This window comes from Podarcis gaigeae (assembly GCF_964106915.1).
Source record: "Podarcis gaigeae genome assembly, chromosome: 1".
Taxonomy (NCBI): Eukaryota; Metazoa; Chordata; class Lepidosauria; order Squamata; family Lacertidae; genus Podarcis; species Podarcis gaigeae.
The window spans coordinates 89147915-89169718 of NC_139678.1; the positions used below are offsets into that span (position 1 = coordinate 89147915).

The window sequence follows — 21804 nt, forward strand, 5'->3', positions numbered from 1 at the left end:
TTTGGTTTATCATAGACTTTTTGCATTAGCTCTCCCTGCTGCAGTGCTTCCCTTACTCACTCAAACTTAGCACTGGTTATTAAGGAGTCTGTAATCTTGGGAAACTTCATTTCCCAAGGATGTTAGTGTCCAAGATGCTGTTCTGAGCATGCTTACAGCACCCTGGGTATGAGGATACCTGGCAATGTAGTTTCCTAGGGCTTCCAGAACCTTCTTAGAAACTTAGGGTATTTCGGGAAAGTATTTGTCCTAGAGGTACTGGTATATGGAATGCTGTGGCAGCACTGCTCTTGGAAATAATGGAGGCCTCAACACTAACCTTCCTCATTGCAGCTGCGACTCCCAGGGAAATTCAGGAAAAGGGAAAGAAGCAATGTTGGGCTCAGGGACTTTAGAAAAGTTGATGAGGACACATGAGGAACATTGGGAGAGGGTACTTCGATGCCGCTGTGTCTTGTTCTTGATGAGGCCCACTATTTGGAATGTGATTGGATATACAGTACAGTGGTACCTCAGGTTACATACGCTTCAGGTTACAGAATCCGTTAACCCAGAAATATTACCTCAGGTTAAGAACTTTGCTTCAGGATGAGAACAGAAATCGTGCTCCGGTGGTGTGGCGGCAGCAGGAGGCCTCATTAGCTAAAGTGATCTTCAGGTTAAGAACAGTTTCAGGTTGAGAACAGACCTCCGGAACGAATTAAGTACTTAACCCGAGGTACCACTGTAATACATTTTATTTATTGGGGGTGTGCAATGAGAAAGGAAATGGTTTGTTTTAGATGTCACCTGTCACTAGCTAGCAGTAAGTCTATTGTCTTACTGGAGCAAAAGTCTTTCAAAGCTTGAGAAGAGGGAGAATGATAAGTGGTTATGATCCCAGATGTCTAGGAGGGTGTATGTGATACACTATATAAAATTAACTCTGAAACAATGGTTTGGCCACTGATAAGGCCTAATGCCATTGCTTTGGGTTTTGATTTTGAGCAGGTGGGGGTCAAATTTGTCACCTCCATTAGAATGCATTGTGCTAATCAGCCTTGAATACTGTGATGGTCTGCTATGGTTCTCAACCTAGACGCACATAGGTAAAGGTAAAGGTAAAGGTACCCCTGCCCGTACGGGCCAGTCTTGACAGACTCTGGGGTTGTGCGCCCATCTCACTTAAGAGGCCAGGGGCCAGCGCTGTCCGGAGACGCTTCTGGGTCACATGGCCAGCGTGACAAAGCTGCATCTGGCGAGCCAGAGCCGCACACGGAAACGCCGTTTACCTTCCCGCTGGTAAGCGGTCCCTATTTATCTACTTGCACCCGGAGGTGCTTTCGAACTGCTAGGTTGGCAGGCGCTGGGACCGAGCAGCGGGAGCACACCCCACCGCAGGGATTCGAACCGCCAACCTTTCGATCGGCAAGTCCTAGGCGCTGAGGCTTTAACCCACAGTGCCACCTGCGTCCCCTTGCACATACTGCTTCCCAAATGTTGTAGTTCCAATTTTAGCCTTTTGGTCTTGTTTGTCAAAATTCTTCTCTGTGTTTCTGTTTATTCTGTATCTGTTTTTCTGTGTATTCCTTCTACCTCTCTTTTACATTTTAAAGACTATGAACCATTCAGGTTCATAGTCAAGCTCATTTGTATGAATGAACGCAGGAATGCTAAATCATGCTTAGTTGATGTGACTGGAAAGAAGAGGACAAGGAAGAGGAAGAGGAAGAGGAAGAGGAAGAGGAAGAGGAAGAGGAAGAGGAAGAGGAAGAGGAAGAGGAAGAATTAATCTGGAGCACAAGGATATGATTTTGTTGTGTATGATATTTAGAAGTAATTCATTACTTTAAAAAAGTAAAAAGAAAAATAAGTTTTATTTAAGCGCAAGGCTTGCTTGTCGTCCTGGATCTGCACACCAAACGTTTACAAATCTCGCCACAAACATGCTTCGGAAACAGCTTTTAATAGTCTCTGAACATGCAAACCAAGAAAAATTAATATGGATGAGCTACCTCCCATATGCCTTAATTACTTTAGTTAAGCACACAATCAGGACCACGGCAAAAACTATCAGAGTGGACTCTTTGCTTTACCCACACTTTAAAAGTAACACATTATGTGTCACAAAAATCAGTGTCCTGGCTGGGCTGCCAGGATTCAGTATACAGATTAGTCACAAAACACTAGAATTGCTTTTTCCTTTCTCTCTCTAATCCAAGCAGAGCCTTGTGGCTGCTGAGTTTGGTTGTCTTGAGCATCTATTGGCCTTTCACCAGCCTGCAGTGCCCTAAATAGTTATATATATATATATATATATATATATATATATATATATATATATATGCAGGTTTTGGTGTCCTCGGGTGTCTTCCCGTGTAAAAGTTGGGGTGTCTAGGCGACGTTTCGACGAGGTCTCACTCGTCATCTTCAGGCTGGTGCTTTCGGCTTCTTGTTACTGGAACAGAGCGGGATCTCAATGTTTGAGTTCCTATAAATACTGTAGAGGGGGTGTGGTGTCTAGCCTCCAATGTTCTGGGCAGAGAGGAAGTTCCCTGGGAATGACGAGTGAGACCTCGTCGAAACGTCACCTAGACACCCCAACTTTTACACGGGAAGACACCCGAGGACACCAAAACCTGCATTCCTGTACCCGTGAAAATCTACGAAAGCATATATATATATATATATATATATACACACACACACACACACACACACACATATATATATATATATATATATATATATATATATGCTTTCGTAGATTTTCACGGGTACAGGAATGCAGGTTTTGGTGTCCTCGGGTGTCTTCCCGTGTAAAAGTTGGGGTGTCTAGGCGACGTTTCAAGTAATTAAGGAACAAAAGAAGAAAAGGCACACTAGCCTGGGAACTTCCTCTCTGCCCAGAACATTGGAGGCTAGACACCACACCCCCTCTACAGTATTTATAGGAACTCAAACATTGAGATCCCGCTCTGTTCCAGTAACAAGAAGCCGAAAGCACCAGCCTGAAGATGACGAGTGAGACCTCGTCGAAACGTCGCCTAGACACCCCAACTTTTACACGGGAAGACACCCGAGGACACCAAAACCTGCATATATATATATATATATATATATATATGGGCCTCTAGGAATTCAGCTAATGAAGAAGGCACGTTTCAGCTCTTTCCCATCATCTGTACAGCAGCAGATACAGCCTCCTTCACTGAGGGTTGGCCTGCTTCGCCTCCAACTTGCATACTCAGGGATTCAGGCTACTAGCTAATAAAATTAGAGATGCTCCAAAAGATTTAGGCACACTCTTCTTAGCTTTGGATTTTACACGTTTTTCACAGGTTCCCACTTTAATCCTTAGAAGTTTTTAATATTAGCAGCAGCAGTTGAACATTACAATAAATATCAGGTTCCTAATGAGAGTCAGAAAATAAACAGTAATTTCATCATACACTCTGGGCCAGTGCAAGGCAGGCATAATGTCCCTGATTATAATCTGGAGCATATTGCAGAAACCGTAAGCTTTCTTTTCCCACCTAGGGTGAACATGTGAAAAAGCAGAAACACTTCTGTTGCACCTTTTAATAGTTGTAGATTGACATGCAATTTAGTGTAAATGGTCATGCAACTACCAGTTAGCTCAACTGGTTACAGCATGGTGCTGATAATGCCAAGGTCACATATTCCTTCATTGTACGGGGTTGGTCCCAGGGTCCCCCCTTCCGGCTCTATGATTCTGTTATACATGCAGCAGCCCTGTTCTCTTTTCATCTGGCCCCTCTGCTCCTGCTCTTTCCCTTTTATAGTACCCTAACAATGTTTATGGGACGCGGGTAGCACTGTGGGTTAAACCACAGAGCCTAGGACTTGCTGATCAAGGTTGGTGATTCGAATTCCCGTGCCTGGGTGAGCTCCTGTTGCTCGGTCCCTGCTCCTGCCAAGCTAGCAGTTTGAAAGCACGTCAAAGTGGAAGTAGATAAATAGGTACCGCTCTGGTGGGCAGGTAAACGGTGTTTCCGTCCGCTGCTCTGGTTCGCCAGAAGCGGCTTAGTCATGCTGCCCACATGACCCAGAAGCTGTACGCTGGCTCCCTCAGCCAATAAAGCGAGATGAGCGTCGCAACTCTAGAGTGAGTCACGACTGGATCTAAATGGTCAGGGGTCCCTTTACCTTTAACAATTTTTATGATCATAGTCCTGTAATCACAACAAATCTCAATAAATTTTTGAGTAGACAGGTATATGTTTGCACTGCATGTGTTTTATATTATCTACAATATTATATTTTTGTAGATTTTGTAGAAATGTAGATTTTGTAGATTTTGTAGAAATTATTGTAGAAATTATTGTATAAATTATTGTAGATAATTTATATTATCTACAATCAGCGTTTGAAATCAGAAGTTGTAGCTAACTGAAAACTCCGATTAAGCGGGTACTCTGGTTAGCTGTAAATAATTTTTAATCACTGTTTTGCAGGGTGAAGAAACACATTCTCATGCTCCAGTCACAGCAGTGATCAGAGGGATCCATCCAGATCTCTGGTTGTTATCCACAGCTAATAACACATGAACAGAACCAGATCATGACTAATATTCAGCAATATTTCCCATGGCCAGTGCAGACCTTATTCTTTAAAGAGTCTTGGCTTTAGCTAATAAGCAGTTGTCTCAATGTATTGGCCCTCATCCAAAGACTTATTAGCAGCAAGTGTATGTGTGTACTACAGTGCACTCAGAAAACAAATAAGGATATACATTCCTATCCAAAGATGGATGGGGCTGGGAATGTGATCTTTTAACTTCTCTATTCAATATTTTTAATTGCATTTAAATATAGGTAGTTATGCAACTGGAGCTTTCAGAAAGAGGTGAAATATATTTGAACAAGTGAATAAAATTGTGGAGATCTAATTAAAATGGCAAGAAGGAAAGTGATGCAGTGTACACATTTTAATCTATGAATGTTTGTGTGTGTGTTTATGTGAGTGTGCCAATATTTATTTTAAAATGACCCCCCCCCCCCCAACCTCCTTTTCAAATTAATAGAGATTATTTTCTCATTTGAGGCTTTGGCTATGTTCATTGGAAGAACATTTATTTAAATGCCTCCAGTACTTGCTTAAGTTCAGGTTTTCATACAATCAGAATTGTAGAGTTGGAAGGGACCATGAGGATCCCTTGCAATGCCAGAATATGCAGCTGTCCCACACAGGGATCAAAGCTGCAATCTTAATGCTATCTATGCAGTATTTTTACAGGATGGGTCACATTTTGGTCGTGCTTGCTTCAACAGCACATGAAAATGGGAGTTTCATGTTTGGACTGCAAACACTGCTGACAACCTAATGAGATGACACAGGATGCTTAGTCTGACAGAGGGACTATAGTTTGCAGGGCTGTACTGGGAAATCTCAGCCTTAACCTCCTTATCCCATTTCTTTTTCTCTCCAAACACTCTGTGCTCACTCTCTCCACTGCTTATTCTCTCATTTCTCTCTCTCTCTCTTCTCTCCACCTCTTTCACACACACTCACCATGCCATACTATACTATACTATACAATGCACCAAGACCATTCCATATTATCCCTCCAACAATTCTATAACAAGAGAATAGGCTACTGCTGGATGTATATAAGAGACACCAGTGCAGCTGTAACATACAGTTTTCGCAGTTAAAGGACTTTGGAAGGTTCTTAATTGCCAACCAACAAAAGCTACCTACTTTTAACTATGCACCTCCGTTTACCATTCTGGCAAAGAAACAAGGCAATTTCCAATGAGGGCAAAACATGTTGTTTCCATGGAATATTGCAATCTTCTGAAAACATCCCAAAGGAACTAGTAATACCGTTCATTATCACCTTTACTACTAGTGTATATGCATTACTATTCATAGTCCGCTTTGTGTTATAACAGCAAGCATAAACTGGCAGCATAAGGGAAAGCAGCACATCAGAAGGCTGCTTTAATTTTTAATAAATTCCCTTTCAATGAGACTAAGAGGGGGGAAATAGAGCAAAGTTAGAACTGACAAAGCCATGAGGAAATTACAGACAGTTGGGAAAGAAATGTTGGCAATGCAACCAGCGGTGTAGCTAGCTGCTTGAGCACCCGGGGTAGGGCAAAAGCCCTGCACTCAGGAGCAGGGCCAGCCAGGGCAGAGCATGCTGCGCAGAACCTCCACAGAGTCTGTGAGCTCCACATTGCCGTTTTGGGCAGTGCGGAGCCTGCAGGTGCCCGAGCCACCGCGTCACTCCCCAGGAGGTCACCCTCCTCAGTGATGACAGCCAGTGCACCACACACCCCTTCCTATGCCACCGAATGCAACCTACTCCATGATACATCCTCTAAAAGTGACTCTGAAATAGTTGTGAGTGTGAGAGTGTGTGTTTTAAGACAAGTGGAAGTGCATATTTGCTGTGCAGGCTGAATATGTTGAATTTTACTGATTCAAAGGACCCAATTACTGATACAAAGTCTTGCCTGACGTTTTGCAGGCTTCACAAATAAAATTCTAGTGAACGTTTACACGGCAAAATTACCCGAAGAGCCCAAAAGGAAGTAATAGGCTGCCATTTCTTCAAAGAAAAAAATTCTTATTCTAATTAGTTCATGTCACATGTGAACATTCAGATTTTCTCCTCCTTCTGCTCTAGATTGCTCACATGGGGAGGGGGCACCACTGCTACGACAATTTTTTCCATTCCATGCTACTTCACAGCCATCATTTAAAATAATAATAATTGAAATGCCCTTTTCAAGGCTGCATATTCTCCCATCTAAAAATGAAATATTCAAACATGGCAGTGGTGGCTTCTAAGCACTGGGGGGGGGGGGGAGAGAGACCCAAGATCTATGCTAATACTCATGCAAATAGGACATTTAATTTTAGCCCTTCTTACACATGGGGCTAATCCACATTTAACTTTCCTCCATGCTTTCCAGGCATGCCCTGAAAGCTCCATGTCTGAGCATCTTGTGTGGTGCTGAAGAGGTGAAAAGTAAAACTGATCAGTCAAAGAACGAACATTTTTGACAGCAGATGGCAGTAGCCCTACAAACTAAGTACATGTGTGTGTGTGCGCGCACACACCCACACCCACACCATTTCATTACTGTAGCCTTAGAAACTTCTTATGCAGCTGAACTGTCAAGGGACCTTTAGCTTTGCACTCTCACTTACCATTCTTGGAAAGAATAACAGCCAAATAGTCATGAGAGGAAGCATTGATGTAGAACAGGAGGCTTGGAGCATGTGTTGTCAGGAACGTAAAGGCAATGTTTTCTTTCGATGTCGAAGTATCTGCATATATGGCTGAGGATGTTGTACTTGCATTTTTGGTCACAGGATAAGGCTCCTGGAAAATGTAGGTAATGGAAGTGCCAGCTTCAAAAAGTGCAGAGACCTCTAAAAATACAAAGAAAAAGCAAGAGAACATAAGACAAGCCCTGCTGGATCAGACACAAGTTGGTCCAGCCTTCAGATTCCAACAGTAATCAACCAGATAGCTAAGGGGAGCCCATAAGCAGGATATGCAACAGATATTTAAAAGGAAAGCATCAGGAAAGAGTCTGACTCAGAATACTAGATTGGAAGTCACTGGAAATGTGGAGCATTCAGCCATAAATATCTGCTTGCTATCTCAAGCCTGTTTGCATGTGTGTGCACACTCTACATTTTTGCTTATCTACAGTAAGACGAGAACACAATATAGGCAGAACTGTAAGAGCCAACTACAGGTCAGCTCTGGAGTCAGCCTATAGATGTGTCTTTATGAAAGCTTTCTTCATTTTATAGTTGGTTTGTTGTTGTTTTTTGATGTATTTCTATTAAAGATTTTCTTGATTTACAAAGGTATGTGCAATGTCTCCCTTGGATTTTTTTTCATGTAACTTTTTTTAAAAAAATAAATTGGTTTCATTTGTTGAGACATTAGGAAGAAAAGGGGGAAAGAGGTGGAGGGGGGAGATGAGAGGGGGGTCGGGTGGCAATGATTCCATTTTACTTAATATATGTGGGGTTTTGTGTCAGCGTTGCTTGTGCAGGTTCTCTCCTGTTCACTTGTGTTCCTTTGGTGGTGAGAGAGGATGGGGTTGGCCTAGAGTGTGGCTATTCATTTGTGGTTGGCTGTGGTGGTCTTTGTTTTCATGTGTGAGTGGGGTGGGTGGGCGTTTTGGATCAGGTTAGTCATATTGATTTGTATGCTGCTGCTGGATTTTTGTCATCTGGTATTTAAATGTCAAACAAGATGCTTAAAATATGTCTCTCCCTAAAGAAGATACAGTATGACACCAGGCAACTGGGCCAAAATGAAGCATTATAGTGAACATGCAGTGCATCTCCACTGATCTGCTGTTGCATCATGGTCTGCATAAATAGTCAGGGACCAGTCTGGAGTAAAGAATGGGGAGGATGGTGGAGGGCATGCATGGATGAGATAGAAGGAGGAGGAGGAGGAGAAAGAGTTGAGTGGAGAAGTAGGTTTTTGAACTAGGACAAAATCCCAGATGGCCGTGCTTTGCAGTAAAAGTTTATGGAAAGATTACCTCCAATGCATCATTTTTCATATGGCTAAGAATGAGCAGCAAAATTCCAAATAGTTAAAGGGCAGCATGATATATTCACTACCAACAGTGAAAGCAGCAACGTAAGTTATCTTTGTATGCCTTTTACCATCTGAGTCCCTACCTATCCTGAGTCATGCATTTTAGATTCAAGATTAGCAATATCTAAGGAAAGTTAAGAAAATATGTATTTATGTGAGTAATTCCAATAAATGGTTCTTTGTTGACTTCTGATTACAGGCTTCTTTAAATTTCAGTGTACAAATCTATGAAACAAATTTCTGCTAACACAAACATGTTGTTTTCATTGTCCCTTCTTCAGGCACATCCTGAGTATTTTATTTGATGCACTTCCAGCAATTTTAATCAGCCCAAGCTCCACTGACTTCATTGGGACGCTGCCAGTTTTACAGCAGGTAAGTTCTGTTCCCCTGCCTATTGGCCAGGCATTTGTAATGCAAGAGTAGCAACTAAAACGGAAATGTTCAAACGGATCCCGGCTGTGATTTTAAGATAGAATAAGATTACGGGGATTATCAGGACATTCCCCAAAGAGCTTTTCATCTAAAATATGTGTTCTTTTCTCTCCTTTTGTATAGGAAACATCTGTTGAGAAATGGCTAAGAGGCCATTGTCTTCAGTCCCATGAAAACTATTCCATGTCTTTTCCTATCTCATTTTACTCACAATTGCCTGACTGCTGAATATTGATTTCCTAGGCTGCTCCCAAGGTGAATGATAAGATGAATCTCTGACTCACAGAGTTGTCCTATTTGAGCTTGGCAAATAATTAGAGCTTGATGGAATGTTCTGCCGAAGCTGCAACTTCAATGAAATATGGGATTTTGCACGTCCCAAATAATTCATGTGTGACCCAGGTCTGAAATTCTAGGCTGATTGCAACAGCCTGTGCAGCTTCTTCTAATCCACTTTGGGACTCTGGAATTTAATTATATACTGTTGTCCTGCAACCTACTATGTATCTGAGGAAGGAGGCAAGGGGCAAAACTTCCCTTTTAAATGTCATGGGGCAAGTGTATGCATTTATTTAGATCTAGACCCTCCATACATTCAACACCACAGTGGCATTCCAAGGACTTCTTACAATCTCATGGTAAAGTGCAATTCAATAAACTCAGAACAAAACCTCCACCCCAAACAAGCAATAATAGTCATATTACAACATTATAGTATAAGGTAGAGTGTCAGATGACTATCTCAGTATATGAGTACATAGAGATAGGAGCAAATGATCGACAAATAGCCATGGAGCAGCCATCTTTTTTTCCTAACACAGTGTTACTGGGAAGCATGCTATGCCATCAAAAAATTCCCAGTACTATTTGTAAGAAACATTAGACTGCTCATTTCAGCAACATTCTTTTTATGCTAAAATAAAGGCAGTGGGGGAGAGATGGAATGACCACAAGGCCAATCAAACTGTAAACATTCTTCTGCCTCATATTTGTCCCCACCCCACTCTCTATGGCCCCACAATGCCTAGAAATTCAGATTACCATATCACCCCTGGTCTTGACCATTCTCAGATTACCTGTTGACATAGTATTGGAATAAAAATAACAGTTACATTCTGGAGCAGGAGACAATTAACACTCCTCCTTTCCCCCCAATATTGGTTCTAAATTCCAAAGACGCCTTCTTAAAATGGATGCCTCTGCATTTCGAGCTTCTTGATTCCAAGTGAGTTCTATTTAACTATTCCAAAACTAAAAATTAAATGGGGAAAAACTTAATTATACAAAATTTGCCAAGAGGTTTTAATCAGTGGAAAGTGACATTAAAAATCAGCATTTCCCCACAGTGCAGTAATAGTTTCCATCCAACTTCTTTGTATAATGAATTCTGATCAACTTTCACTTCATGGGGGGAAATATAAGAACCTGCTACACAGCCGTACCTTCTCTGCAGAATGGTCCTTCGTATGGAGAGCTGGTGCAGTCACACAGGTAGCCATTTAACTTCTCCACACATTTACCTCCATTTTGGCAAAGGTTACCATAACTGCTGCAATGCCCAGGGCATCCAGGTTTCACACCAGGGGTGACTTTGGCCCTCTCTTCAAGATCAAGTTTCTGCCCATTTAGGTGAAGAGAACGAATACACCCCACAAAGCCCTTCTGTCTGGAAGCAGTTGCTCCTAGTACAAAGGAGACATAAAACACACCATGCTTTGATTTCAAACACCAACCCTTTACTAAAGCAAAGCCCTTATTAAATGTTTTCTAAAAAGGTGCTGTGAGAAGCCAGTTCAGGACTGTAAAATATGATGTCCAGTGATGCCATATTGATGTGCATGAGTGTTCATTCAGCAGTCTGGTGACAGGGACAGCAAAAGTGGAGACATGTTAAACCTAACGTGGACAATAGCTTTGGGGGCTGAATATATTTGTTCATGAAATCTTAGAACTGTTTCATACATTCCAAATTAAAAGCAAGTATTCTTGCAAGTCTCTACAGTGTCTGAAAAATGTGACTTGGGAAGCCTAAAATACCTGTAATAAGGATTTTATAGTACTCGTGTTATACCCAGAGCTAATTACAGTCTCCTTTGCATGCTAGATTTTGAGATATTGAAGTGACTTTCTTATGATCTCTGTTTCATTAAGTCGTAACACTGGGTGGTGACTGGCAGGGTGGGGGTAGTCCAGCTCACGTTGCCATCATAATTCAATGTATGCTTTGCTATTTTAAAGCCCTTAGCTTAATCTTTACCATAGGTGATCTAAGGTAGCAGATGAGCAAAGACTTTAGTTGCAGAGCTCTGTATAGCCCTAATAGTCAAGGCAATGTTCATTTTGTAACCATAGATACATTTCTGCCCAGCACTGGAAATGCTTCTATTCCAAGAATTGTGAAAGGCTACTCATTGGTCAAGTGATATCTGTGACTTATCCCATTTCCTGTTCTGATAAGAAGCTTAGACAATTGCAAAGAATGTTTGTCAGAAACAAATCATGGTAGCCAAGGTCATCCATCTAATCTATTTAGAACTACTTGAAAATTATGGATAGACATCGTATCCAACCACTCTGAAAACTCTAAACAGGGAAATGTGCTATTGCGTTGGAAGGACCATCCTGTCCTCAGAGATGTATTTATGGAAGGGTAAACCAGGCACTTGCGCAGGGCAGAAAATGTGAGGAAACAGTGGTGAGTGCTACTGGGCATTTGGGGGATTAGGAACTTCCTTTTGGATGGTGTGATATGAGTTGGTTAGTTAGTTAGTTTTTTTTTTTTTCAGGTGTAGAAAAGGGAAGAAAGCATCTATAAACATCACTTAACTTTCCCTACCTACAAATAGCTGACTATTCAGCTGCAATCGGAAATGTCCTTCAGCTGGGGCCTCCAGAATCTTCTTTGGAAAGTCATCCACCCGAAGAGACGTTTCCTTGAGATTCCGTTCAGCATGTACATAATGCCACTGGTTGTCATTCAGGGCTGCAGGAGACTGGACGGTGACATCTACTGGACCATTTCCAACATCTACTGTGAAGGTAATCTCCTTAGGAGCTGGAAATAATAAGGTGAACTATGTAACTTTCTGCTGTGTGAAATAATATGAATCACAGGACCATTAATTGATTTTGGTTGGCTGGTTGGTGGTGGTGGTTGTTTGCAAATAAACAACCACATGATATGGTTCGCTTCCACTCTCCATTATAGAAGCCTTGCTTATAAATCAGATCACTGGTAAACTATTTGCATTTCATGAATTTTAATGTACTGTGTTGCTGCTCATCTCTCTGTGTTATTAATTGGTGCACATGGTGCACAGTCACTACTGTAGGAACAAATATTGGATGGAAGAATAACCATAAGGGCTATGAGAGGGAGGGAGGGAGGGAGGGAGGGAGGGAGGGAGGGAGGGAGAAGCCTCACAAAGATTTGGAGGCCCACAATTAAATCTAGCATGGATGCTACTGCTTCCAGATTGTTCTAGGTTTGGGTGGGGCAAACTAAAATGCTTAATAATAATAATAATAATAATAATAATTATCTAAAATGCTTAATTATTATTATTATTATTATTATTATTAAGCATTTTAGATGCCCTAGATTTTTGCAATTGATTGTCATTTCATATTACTGTCAAACTAAATTTTATATTTTTAGAATTATTAATAGTGTGCTAATATATATTAGCTAGGGATGTGGAAAAATAAATTATTGAATATTTGCAATCTTTCAAACAGTGTGAAGGTCTAAGATCCATTCAAATTTGCTAAAACACTAACCACTTAAAATGTCACACTTAAATTTTCCTCTTTAAAATATACCTCTTTAAAAATATACATCCTTTAAAAAATAAACTCAGTGAAATAAATTTAGGGATTTTTTAAAGAAGAGGTATAATCAATACATGAATTATTCTGCTTATTAAATCACTGGCGGATGCTTGAACCTGCACAACCCAACTTTGTAAAAATTGAACAGAATGAAAGGAGGTTATAGAAACTTTGTATTCCAAGCCAAAGCAAAGAATCTTACAAGTTAGTTAAGAGAAGATGTGCTCCTCAAAAGATTTATTCCACAAAATAAATCTGGAACATATGGCTCATAGAAAAAAACTTAGCTACAGAAATAAAAGAATCTAAAAGAACTGAGAACGACAACAATGCTCTTCTCACATATCTCTTGATAAAACATAAACTTGCTTGAAGTGCCTCAGGATTTCTTTTGTATTCTTATTAGACTAGGTCTGCTCCCATTTAGGAGCACTTGTTAGCACCACTCACATCTTTTCTGGGTTGTCTGCAGTGAGTCATCTGGTGTGTGAACCATGTCTGCAGGATCAGGGCCTGGGATGTAGGTCTCATCAGCATCAGATTTGTCGGTACAATCAAATCCAGTGCTGAGTGAATAGGGGTTGAACAGGCAGCGTGGCAGCAGAAGTCAGCTGTAACCCCGTCCAAAAATGAATAGGCACAGCAGGCTCAGAAAGCAAATCTGAGCCAAGCCTGCTACCCCCTCCCAGAAACAATAACCTCCCTCTGACATACTTCCTTTATGGGAGAGCCTGGAGTGAGTTCGGTCAGGGAACCCAAATTAGTCTCAGCATGGCTTCATTATCAGTTATTGGGATAAGACTGAGCCATGAGTCCTGGCATGGCTACCTCTGTTAAAGCACCATCTCTGCAGTAATTGGCTCCTCTGTTCATATAAATGGGAGAGGGCTTCCATCAACTTGCCCTCCTTCTGCAGCTCCACACACCATATCCCACCTAATTTCCAAGAGTCTCCCTAGCAGCAGATGGGGAGATGGACAGAAAAGAGATTGAAGAAGGAAGAGGGAGGCAGGAAAACTCCAGACCATTAATGAGAACAGCTAGGATTTAAGCCATGGATTTTAATAAGCAGAGACATGTCTAACTCTGAATTGGTTCAGGGTGTATACTTGAACCCTCAGCAGCTGATCTGGGGACTACACACCAAATATGGCTATTCAGCTGCAATATTTATTAGCTCAAAGAAGCTGACAATCTATCTTCTAATGAAATCACTGGTTCCATATTTGCCCACATTTTACACTAGCTGATTCGTTATTCTTTCATCAAAGTGCATGCTAAACTATAATATTGATGGATTGCATTATTTTGACATCGTTTTATGTCAAAGCCTTGCATTTTTTGTAAAAAAAAAAATGGCCCTTGAGAATGAAATATAGCACACTGAAGTATCAACCAAATAGGACTTTGATGTGCAATTAACACTAAAGCATACCTCATTACCTAGTGATAATGCACCTCGGCATTTACCATGGGTTTAATGAATCAAAAGGCCTTGGGGGCCTTATTTTATTAAATTTTATGTTGAAGTTATTATAACCATATTATGGAATGATGGCACTTCATTCCACGTTTGTTCAGCCTGATGGAATTTGGAACAGAATGGCCTTATTGCACTCCAAAGTCACAACACTGTTCTCCCCACATCCATTTCCATTAATAGGCTAAACCAGCAGAATAAAAGATAAGGTAAAACAACCACTAAGGTATTTTTCTCTTTTTAACGCGCTGGGCAGTAATTGCAAGTCAGTCCCTGAGTGAGGCTGTGTGATTGACAAGTGACAAAAAGAACCATTATGTGTGTTTTGGATCCCTCTCACTTCATGTTCATTTGCATGCCAACTACTTTCCAAAGGCATCTTGCATAAGTACTGTTTGTCATTGGCCAAAACCATCTAATACCAAGAGAGGCAAGCAACTGATAACTGAGCTGAAGAATTTTTTCTTCCCTTGACTATGGAGAATTGAAGCATTGCATACACACATACAGAGAGAGTGAAAGAGCACCTACACACTTTTAAAATGACTACATAAGTTTCTGAGAAGCCCCCTCCTGCTACTGCTATGACTGATGCTTGATCATGTATGTGCTCACCAACCAACAGCTACTTTGCCAATACATCATATATGACATACTTTCCTCCCAATATTTTACTAATAATGCCATGACAACATCAAATTCATTTGCTTGACCAGTGGCCCATCTGATCCAAATGCCCCCCAGTTGTTGTGTGCAGAGAGGCAGTTATGGGTAACTGTGTCCGAAAGGAGGCCTTGTTCAAGTGATTGTCCCATAGTCCACCATGAAACATGTTCATATGTGACCAGTTTTTACTTATTCCCTAGTGATGCTTTAGTGCACATGAATAAGATTATGCATACTCATACTAGTGTGTGTTCATTCTGCTTCTTTGTCTAATGGTGAAATTATAAGCAAATGTAACAAACCAACAAAAACCATTTTGTAACACAGAGAACTTTACATGCAGCTGCTTGCCCCCTGCTCCCATTGAGATTTTTAACTGGCTGCAATTATTATACTTTTTACTTCATTTTGCATTGCTATTTTGTTGTATTTTACTATCATTTTATTGCTTTTTCTTTACCATTGTGAGCTACCTTGAGCACCATTTGCTGGAAAGAAGGGGTATATATGCAACAATGAAATAACAAATAAATAATATTTGACAGCCAGCCAGAAGAATGATCAATTCTCAAGGTGCTGCCAGCTGTAAAACTGAAATCATTCTCAATTCTTGCTTATCCCACCCAGTCCTTAGAACATTTCTCCTAGAGTCCGGACCTCTGCAGTTTTGAAAACCTAATTTCAATCTCTAAAATACCACCGCCACCATATTTGTTGTTGTTGTTAAGCACGCCTTACTGTATTTCCTACATTTTTTTAAAAAAAGAATGCAATGTATTCAATTGAAAATTAAAATATAATTCAATATATAAAAGTATGTAAACCCGCAATATAAGACATCAGTTCCCAAGCCAAGAAAATAACTCACTAGAAATATTAAACAAATGGGCAATTGCACACACCCATTCTCTGATGGTTAGTATGAACATTGACCATGATATCAGAGTACACACTCACAGCGTATTTCAACTCGGATAAAGTCTTTCATCCCCAGATTTTCCAAGAAGACCCCGGACACAGCTGTCGTCTTGAAGAAGAAGGAAATGTCTGCACTGAATTCCGCGTGGAAGGTGGGGAACAGAAGGTAGGATGCCTCAGTATTGAAAGAGGCTGCATTCCAGAACTGTCCTGCAAATAGCAACAACCTTCTCTATAGTTAACCGTAAGCAGATAGTGGACAAAAATGCAACAACAACAACAACAACAACAACCCAAAGGCGCATCCTTTTAGCTCATCATAAAAAGACATAGCCTACAGAAATGAAGCCAGCTGTACTAAAGGAAAGAAAACACAAAATACACAGAAAAATGAAAAGCTATGGATGATACCCAGCCATTGTGCTAGCAGGAGCCTGTTCTTAGTGGAGCACAACAGCTGAAGGCATTGGGTCTCTTTCATTTTGCTGAAGATGCTACATGACTACTGTTATCATTATGCACAGTGACAGGTAAAACTTGGCACGCAATCACCTGCCACAATGTCAGCTCTCCGAGCTCTTGTAATAATAATAATAATAATAATAATAATAATTTATTATTTATACCCCGCACATCTGGCTGGGCCTCCCCAGCCACTCTGGGCGGCTTCCAAAAGAATATTAAAATACTATGATACATCAAACATTAAAAGCATCCTTAAACAGGGCTGCCTTCAGATGTCTTCTAAAAGTCTGGTAGTTGTTGTTCTCTTTGACAACTGGTGGGAGGGCATTCCACAGGGAGGGCGCCACTACCGAGAAGGCCCTCTGCCTGGTTCCCTGTAACTTGACTTCTCGCAGTGAGGGAACTGCCAGAAGGCCCTCGGTGCTGGACCTCAGTGTCCGGGTAGAACGATGGGGGTGGAGACGCTCCTTCAGGTATACTGGACCGAGGCCGTTTAGGGCTTTAAAGGTCAGCACCAACACTTTGAATTGTGCTCGGAAACGTACTGGGAGCCAATGTAGGTCTTTCAAGACCGGTGTTATATGGTCTCGGCGGCCGCTCCCTGTCACCAGTCTGGCTGCTGCGTTCTGGATTAGTTGTAGTTTCCGGGTCACCTTCAAAGGTAGCCCCACGTAGAGTGCATTGCAGTAGTCCAAGCGGGAGATAACCAGAGCATGCACCACTCTTGTCTTAATGTTATGTTGGATGTCATCCAACGGATGCACAAGTAATATACTGTATATGCCGCACACAAACTTATACACAAACCCCAACTTTTTTTAAAAAAAAAGTACTAACAACAAGTTTCTTTTAAAATGGTCCAACACGTGCCTTTAAACAAGCCGGACAGTGATATTATTTTTAAGAGTCTGGTTTTTTAAAGTGGAATTTATATTCAAAGGAATCACACATAGGTCTTGTGCAGCCAGGAAAGGGATACTGAAAAGGGCTCGTACTCACTATCTCCATAGCAACGCAAAGGGCCAATTCTCCACACAGCTTCAGAATTAGGTCTATTTGTATCGGTGACAACAATCTGGTTCACAGGCAAGTGTTCTTTGAAGGAAAGGAAGCCAGTATCATTGGTCCTGGATATATATATGTATATATAAAAAGGCATATGAATAGAAGCTGAAATAGTTGTTTAATTATTACTTTGATTTCTAAAAGCATGTCCAGTGGATTTGAAGTCTATGTAGATAAAATGCATGTAATAGCTAATTAACACATGGATAAGCAGTTAAAATGTCTGACATCTGACATCTACTCACTACTCCCTCCACCTCCATTTTTATTTTTATTTTTGCAAACAGTCTGATAAACCAGAGTAGAAATTGGAAAACCCATTTTTGGTTCCCTGGAGATGTTTCAGGATCCCAAGCAAAACCACTGTAGATGACTCTAGCCTGTGTAAATGTAAGGGTAGAAGTAGTCTTTAGCGGCTTGCTCCTATTAGTCATGGTGTCTCTGCAACAGCATAGAGGAATAGAAATCATAAAGCAAATGCAGTGCCAGCTCTCATGGTATTCCACCATGAAGTAATAAGCAACACACAACCTGAAACAATCATTGGCAGGGTTAGAATTCCAAACTGGTAGCTGAATCTGCAGTAACCAATTTGCAGCATGCAATATAATAAGGGGTCAATACATAAGGCTTTTCCTTAGCACAAAAGAGAACCAAGCAGCTCTTCCCCATTTGCCTGGAACAGGGTGCTATTTCAGCAATGATGGCACAAGTAATTGATGCTACAGGCAGCAATCATTTAATGCATGTCCGATTGATGCACAGTCATGCACACACTCATTGCTGTCAGCCTGGAAGTGGCCCTAAAACGGGGCAGAATGCGGTGGAACGGGACAAGGCTTATGTACACTCAGGGATCAGGAATGGAACCTTCATGCAGAATGGTCGCAGCTTGTACTTCAGTGGTGTTACACAATTGCTCTGTAACTCCACACCTTGAACTGTTGAAACCAATTTAATGTAATGTTCAAACACCTGCACCAGCTGAAACTCACAAATGGTTTTCAAACATTGCTAAAGAGGATCCATTTCAATCAAAATTATGTGTGATGCCTTTCATTGATGATTCTGTGGGATAACATATCCACATATAGTAAATGGCAACCCTTGTTGTAGGGTAGATGACCAATTTATGTCCCACAATTTTGGCCTTTGAATTGTGCTTCCCCATGCTGTATGGTAGAACTGGTGCTCAGAATTACTTGGTTCCAGCATCCAGCTAAATATTTGTATGCTGGAAAGCATCAGTGAACCTGTGCTGTGCACTCCAGATCGGGAGAAGGATTGTTGTTGTTTTTTGAATGACACAACATAAAATAAAGCTTCAACAAATGAATTACTAAATATTTGACCACAACTCAGAAGGAGGGAGAGTGGAGCTTCTGTTTGAGTTTGCTACATTTGGGGGGAACAAGCTGGGGTTATCTACATTTTAAAAAAATGGTGGAGAAGAAAACTTTCAAGAATTATATTTTTTAAAACAACAAAACATCCAAAATGCCATCACCATCATGGCCTATGATATGAGTGGCAGGATACACACACACACACACACACACACACACACACACACTCCATAGCAATGAACACTCAATCTGGTATATGTATCACACTTTACCAAGTATGCGGAACACATATACCTGAAACAGACGTGCAACCTTGAGTTAACATGTGAAGAGCATGGTGAGGAAATGAGAAACAAACAGGAATTTATTATGCAATAAAGTATTTATGTGAAAAGGCCCTTAGAGGACATTATACTCCTTAATGCTATCCCGTATAATTTGATGTTAGGAAGCCTCTCATCTGACATTTAGATAAGATCTACAAAGTTTTAAACTGCACATGAAACTCTATTGAGGGTTCAACACCCATTCAACTATTTTAAGCACATGGGAAGTCAGAAGAAAACAAAGTAGGTTGTTACAGTGCACATGAAATTTGTGTATTTATTAATCAGATGGAAGTCCCCAGTGCTAGGTTTGGGACAGACTAAGGAGTGGTGGAGGGAAAAGAGCCAAAATGATAGCAATGCAAGCAGATAGTTTTAGAAAGCAGAAGCCTTTCTACTATATTCTGTGATATTTGCATGTGTATCAAAGACTTTATAACTCAAGGCAGCATACCTGCTGTTCCATTCTCCTGTCCCTTACTGGTCATAGTCCTGCTTTGTTTCAGCAAGGTTAAAGTATCATGTGCTTTCAGACGGCACCTTGTCCATGCACACCCAGAACTATGCACAACATCCAATGGTAAGGAAATTAACTAGTCTATCTGGACTGAACTCATTACATGTCTCAAATGTGACCTATTATTTCAGATTTGCATTTAGCAGCTGAATAAGCAACAACAGAGTTATTAAATGACAAGTAAGAAGTTGGACAGCATCCTTACAGAACTATTTTTTTCCCTTCTATGTTGATATTCAGAAAAGCTCATTCTCTGCATTCCAAGTTCCTGCAGTATTATAAACTGGTCATGTCTCTAGATGTGATATTCACAGTCTCTCCCCTCCTGCCCAACAGATGGTAGGGTAGTGGTGTCATTAAATATAATTTCATCCCTTATGGTACCCCTATTGGTATATCTTCTCCTTTTGCATTAATGAAACCTCTAGTGGGTAGCTAGGCTCAGTGGCATAGATATTTAATGAAATTTGTGATAGATACAGTACACTTGGAAAATATGTACTATCAGCAGATGTCTGCAGCTATGTAAATGGGAAACAAGCCAATAAAACAAATCCTGAAAGTTTGAGACTAGCACACTATAGATGATTAAAAATGCAATGGAAGATAGCTTAATGAGATTCTTCCATGCACCCTGTAGCCATGCAAGCTTCTGAAAGTTCAACAAGCATTATAGTAAACAGGATGCTATAGTTAATAATGTAATAACTGTGGTGTTAGAAGGTTAATAACATTAAGGTAAGGCTTATCTAGAAAGCTCAATAATCCCAAATGGTGGCTAGTATGTTATCCTCCATATGTTGGTTGACTTAAACTCCCATCAGCCCTGGCCAGCACAGATTATCAGAGTTGGAGTTCAGTCACATTGGTGATTCACAGGTTGCCCATTCCTATTCTAGCCCAAGACCCTCTTGTATCTGACAGAAGGGAACACAAAAACACTAAAAGGTCCATCAGTGCAGGTTGGTATAACAATACAATTGCTGCTTATTTATTTTGTTACCCACCTAGTGTCCTGATCAGAAACAGCCGTACCAGTAGTGGAATGCATTCTAATAAAATAATAGTAATTCTGAACATCAATTCTATCATACTAGGGAAGCACAATTTAAAGGACACATGATTGTGACAAAAGCGGGACATGAGCCTGGGCTCTCACTTGACTTCCAGAGTGACAAGGGGTCCTTTGCAAACATGTGGCCAAACAAGATATGTTAGTAACTGAGTGATTGTTTTATGCAGTTAAATTCCAGATGCTGGAGCTCCTGAAGTAGCTGAGTGGGAAAGCATCTGCCTTGCATGCAGAAGGTCCCATGTTCCATCCCTGGCATCCCTCCAGATAGGACTAGAAGTGAGCCTGTCTGAAACTCTAGAGGGAAATTGTCATTGTAGACAATGCTGAGTTAGATGAACCAATGGATGGTCAGAATCAGGGCTTGGCCGTACTTCCATTTGTCCCACCACTCTTCCCCGGGAAAACTCAATCTTTACCGCTGAATCGGAGCAAACCTCAATCAGCTTTTCTCTGGATTGGTGTCTGCTCTGATTTAGTGCTACATGGTGAGTTTTCTGGGGAGAAAACCGCTCAGGCCCATGCCTAGAAAGGATGGAGCAAGTGGAAAATTACTCAGACCCGTACTTTCTAGGCACAGAACAAGAACCCATCTGGACAAGCCCTCTGTATAACACCACTTCCTGCGTACATCTCTTCCTAGATCAGAACCATGTTGTGGGAGAGGGAGCTTTAACATTTTCCCTCCACTACATTTCGGATCTGGATCTCTCTCCCCTGTGCACCTATTGCTGCTTATCTGCACAGGAGAGAAGCTTGTATTGGTGCCAACAGTGGGTATGCTTTGAGAGTCTGCTGTCTTGCAAGGCTGGCTTCACATGTATATGCATGCCTCAAATCCTCTGAGACACCACAGGGATTCCTGTGATGCACTTTCCATCTAGGAGAACTCTTGTTGATTTCTGTCTCAAGCAATGTTAAAGAAAGGGAAAAGGTGAACCAGTCTTGTTCACTGCTCATCTTTGGATATCCATTTATGCCTACTCTCTGTTTCCTGTTTCTTAACCAGTCACTGATCCATAAGAGGACCTCTCCTCTTAATCCATGTATGCTAAGTTTACTCAGGAGCCTTTGGTGAGGTACACTGTCAAAAGCT

At 41.0% G+C, this 21804-nt stretch overlaps 1 protein-coding gene and 1 long non-coding RNA gene across 3 annotated transcripts in view; both read right to left on the reverse strand.

Annotated features, from left to right (window-relative positions):
- The window catches only part of LOC310825486, a 632470-nt gene that overhangs the window by 39523 nt on the left and 571143 nt on the right, over nucleotides 1–21804 (reverse strand). The gene's annotated exons all lie outside the window — the stretch shown is intronic.
- The window catches only part of CNTNAP5 (contactin associated protein family member 5), a 313291-nt gene that overhangs the window by 39523 nt on the left and 251964 nt on the right, over nucleotides 1–21804 (reverse strand). For both annotated transcript variants that reach the window (XM_083734111.1, XM_083734112.1), the window contains 5 exons: nucleotides 17382–17509; nucleotides 15957–16127; nucleotides 11859–12077; nucleotides 10465–10704; nucleotides 7165–7389 (listed from right to left, as the gene is read on the reverse strand). In XM_083734111.1, the coding sequence (XP_083590237.1) occupies nucleotides 7165–7389; nucleotides 10465–10704; nucleotides 11859–12077; nucleotides 15957–16127; nucleotides 17382–17509 (983 nt within the window). The remainder of the gene's footprint in view (nucleotides 1–7164; nucleotides 7390–10464; nucleotides 10705–11858; nucleotides 12078–15956; nucleotides 16128–17381; nucleotides 17510–21804) is intronic.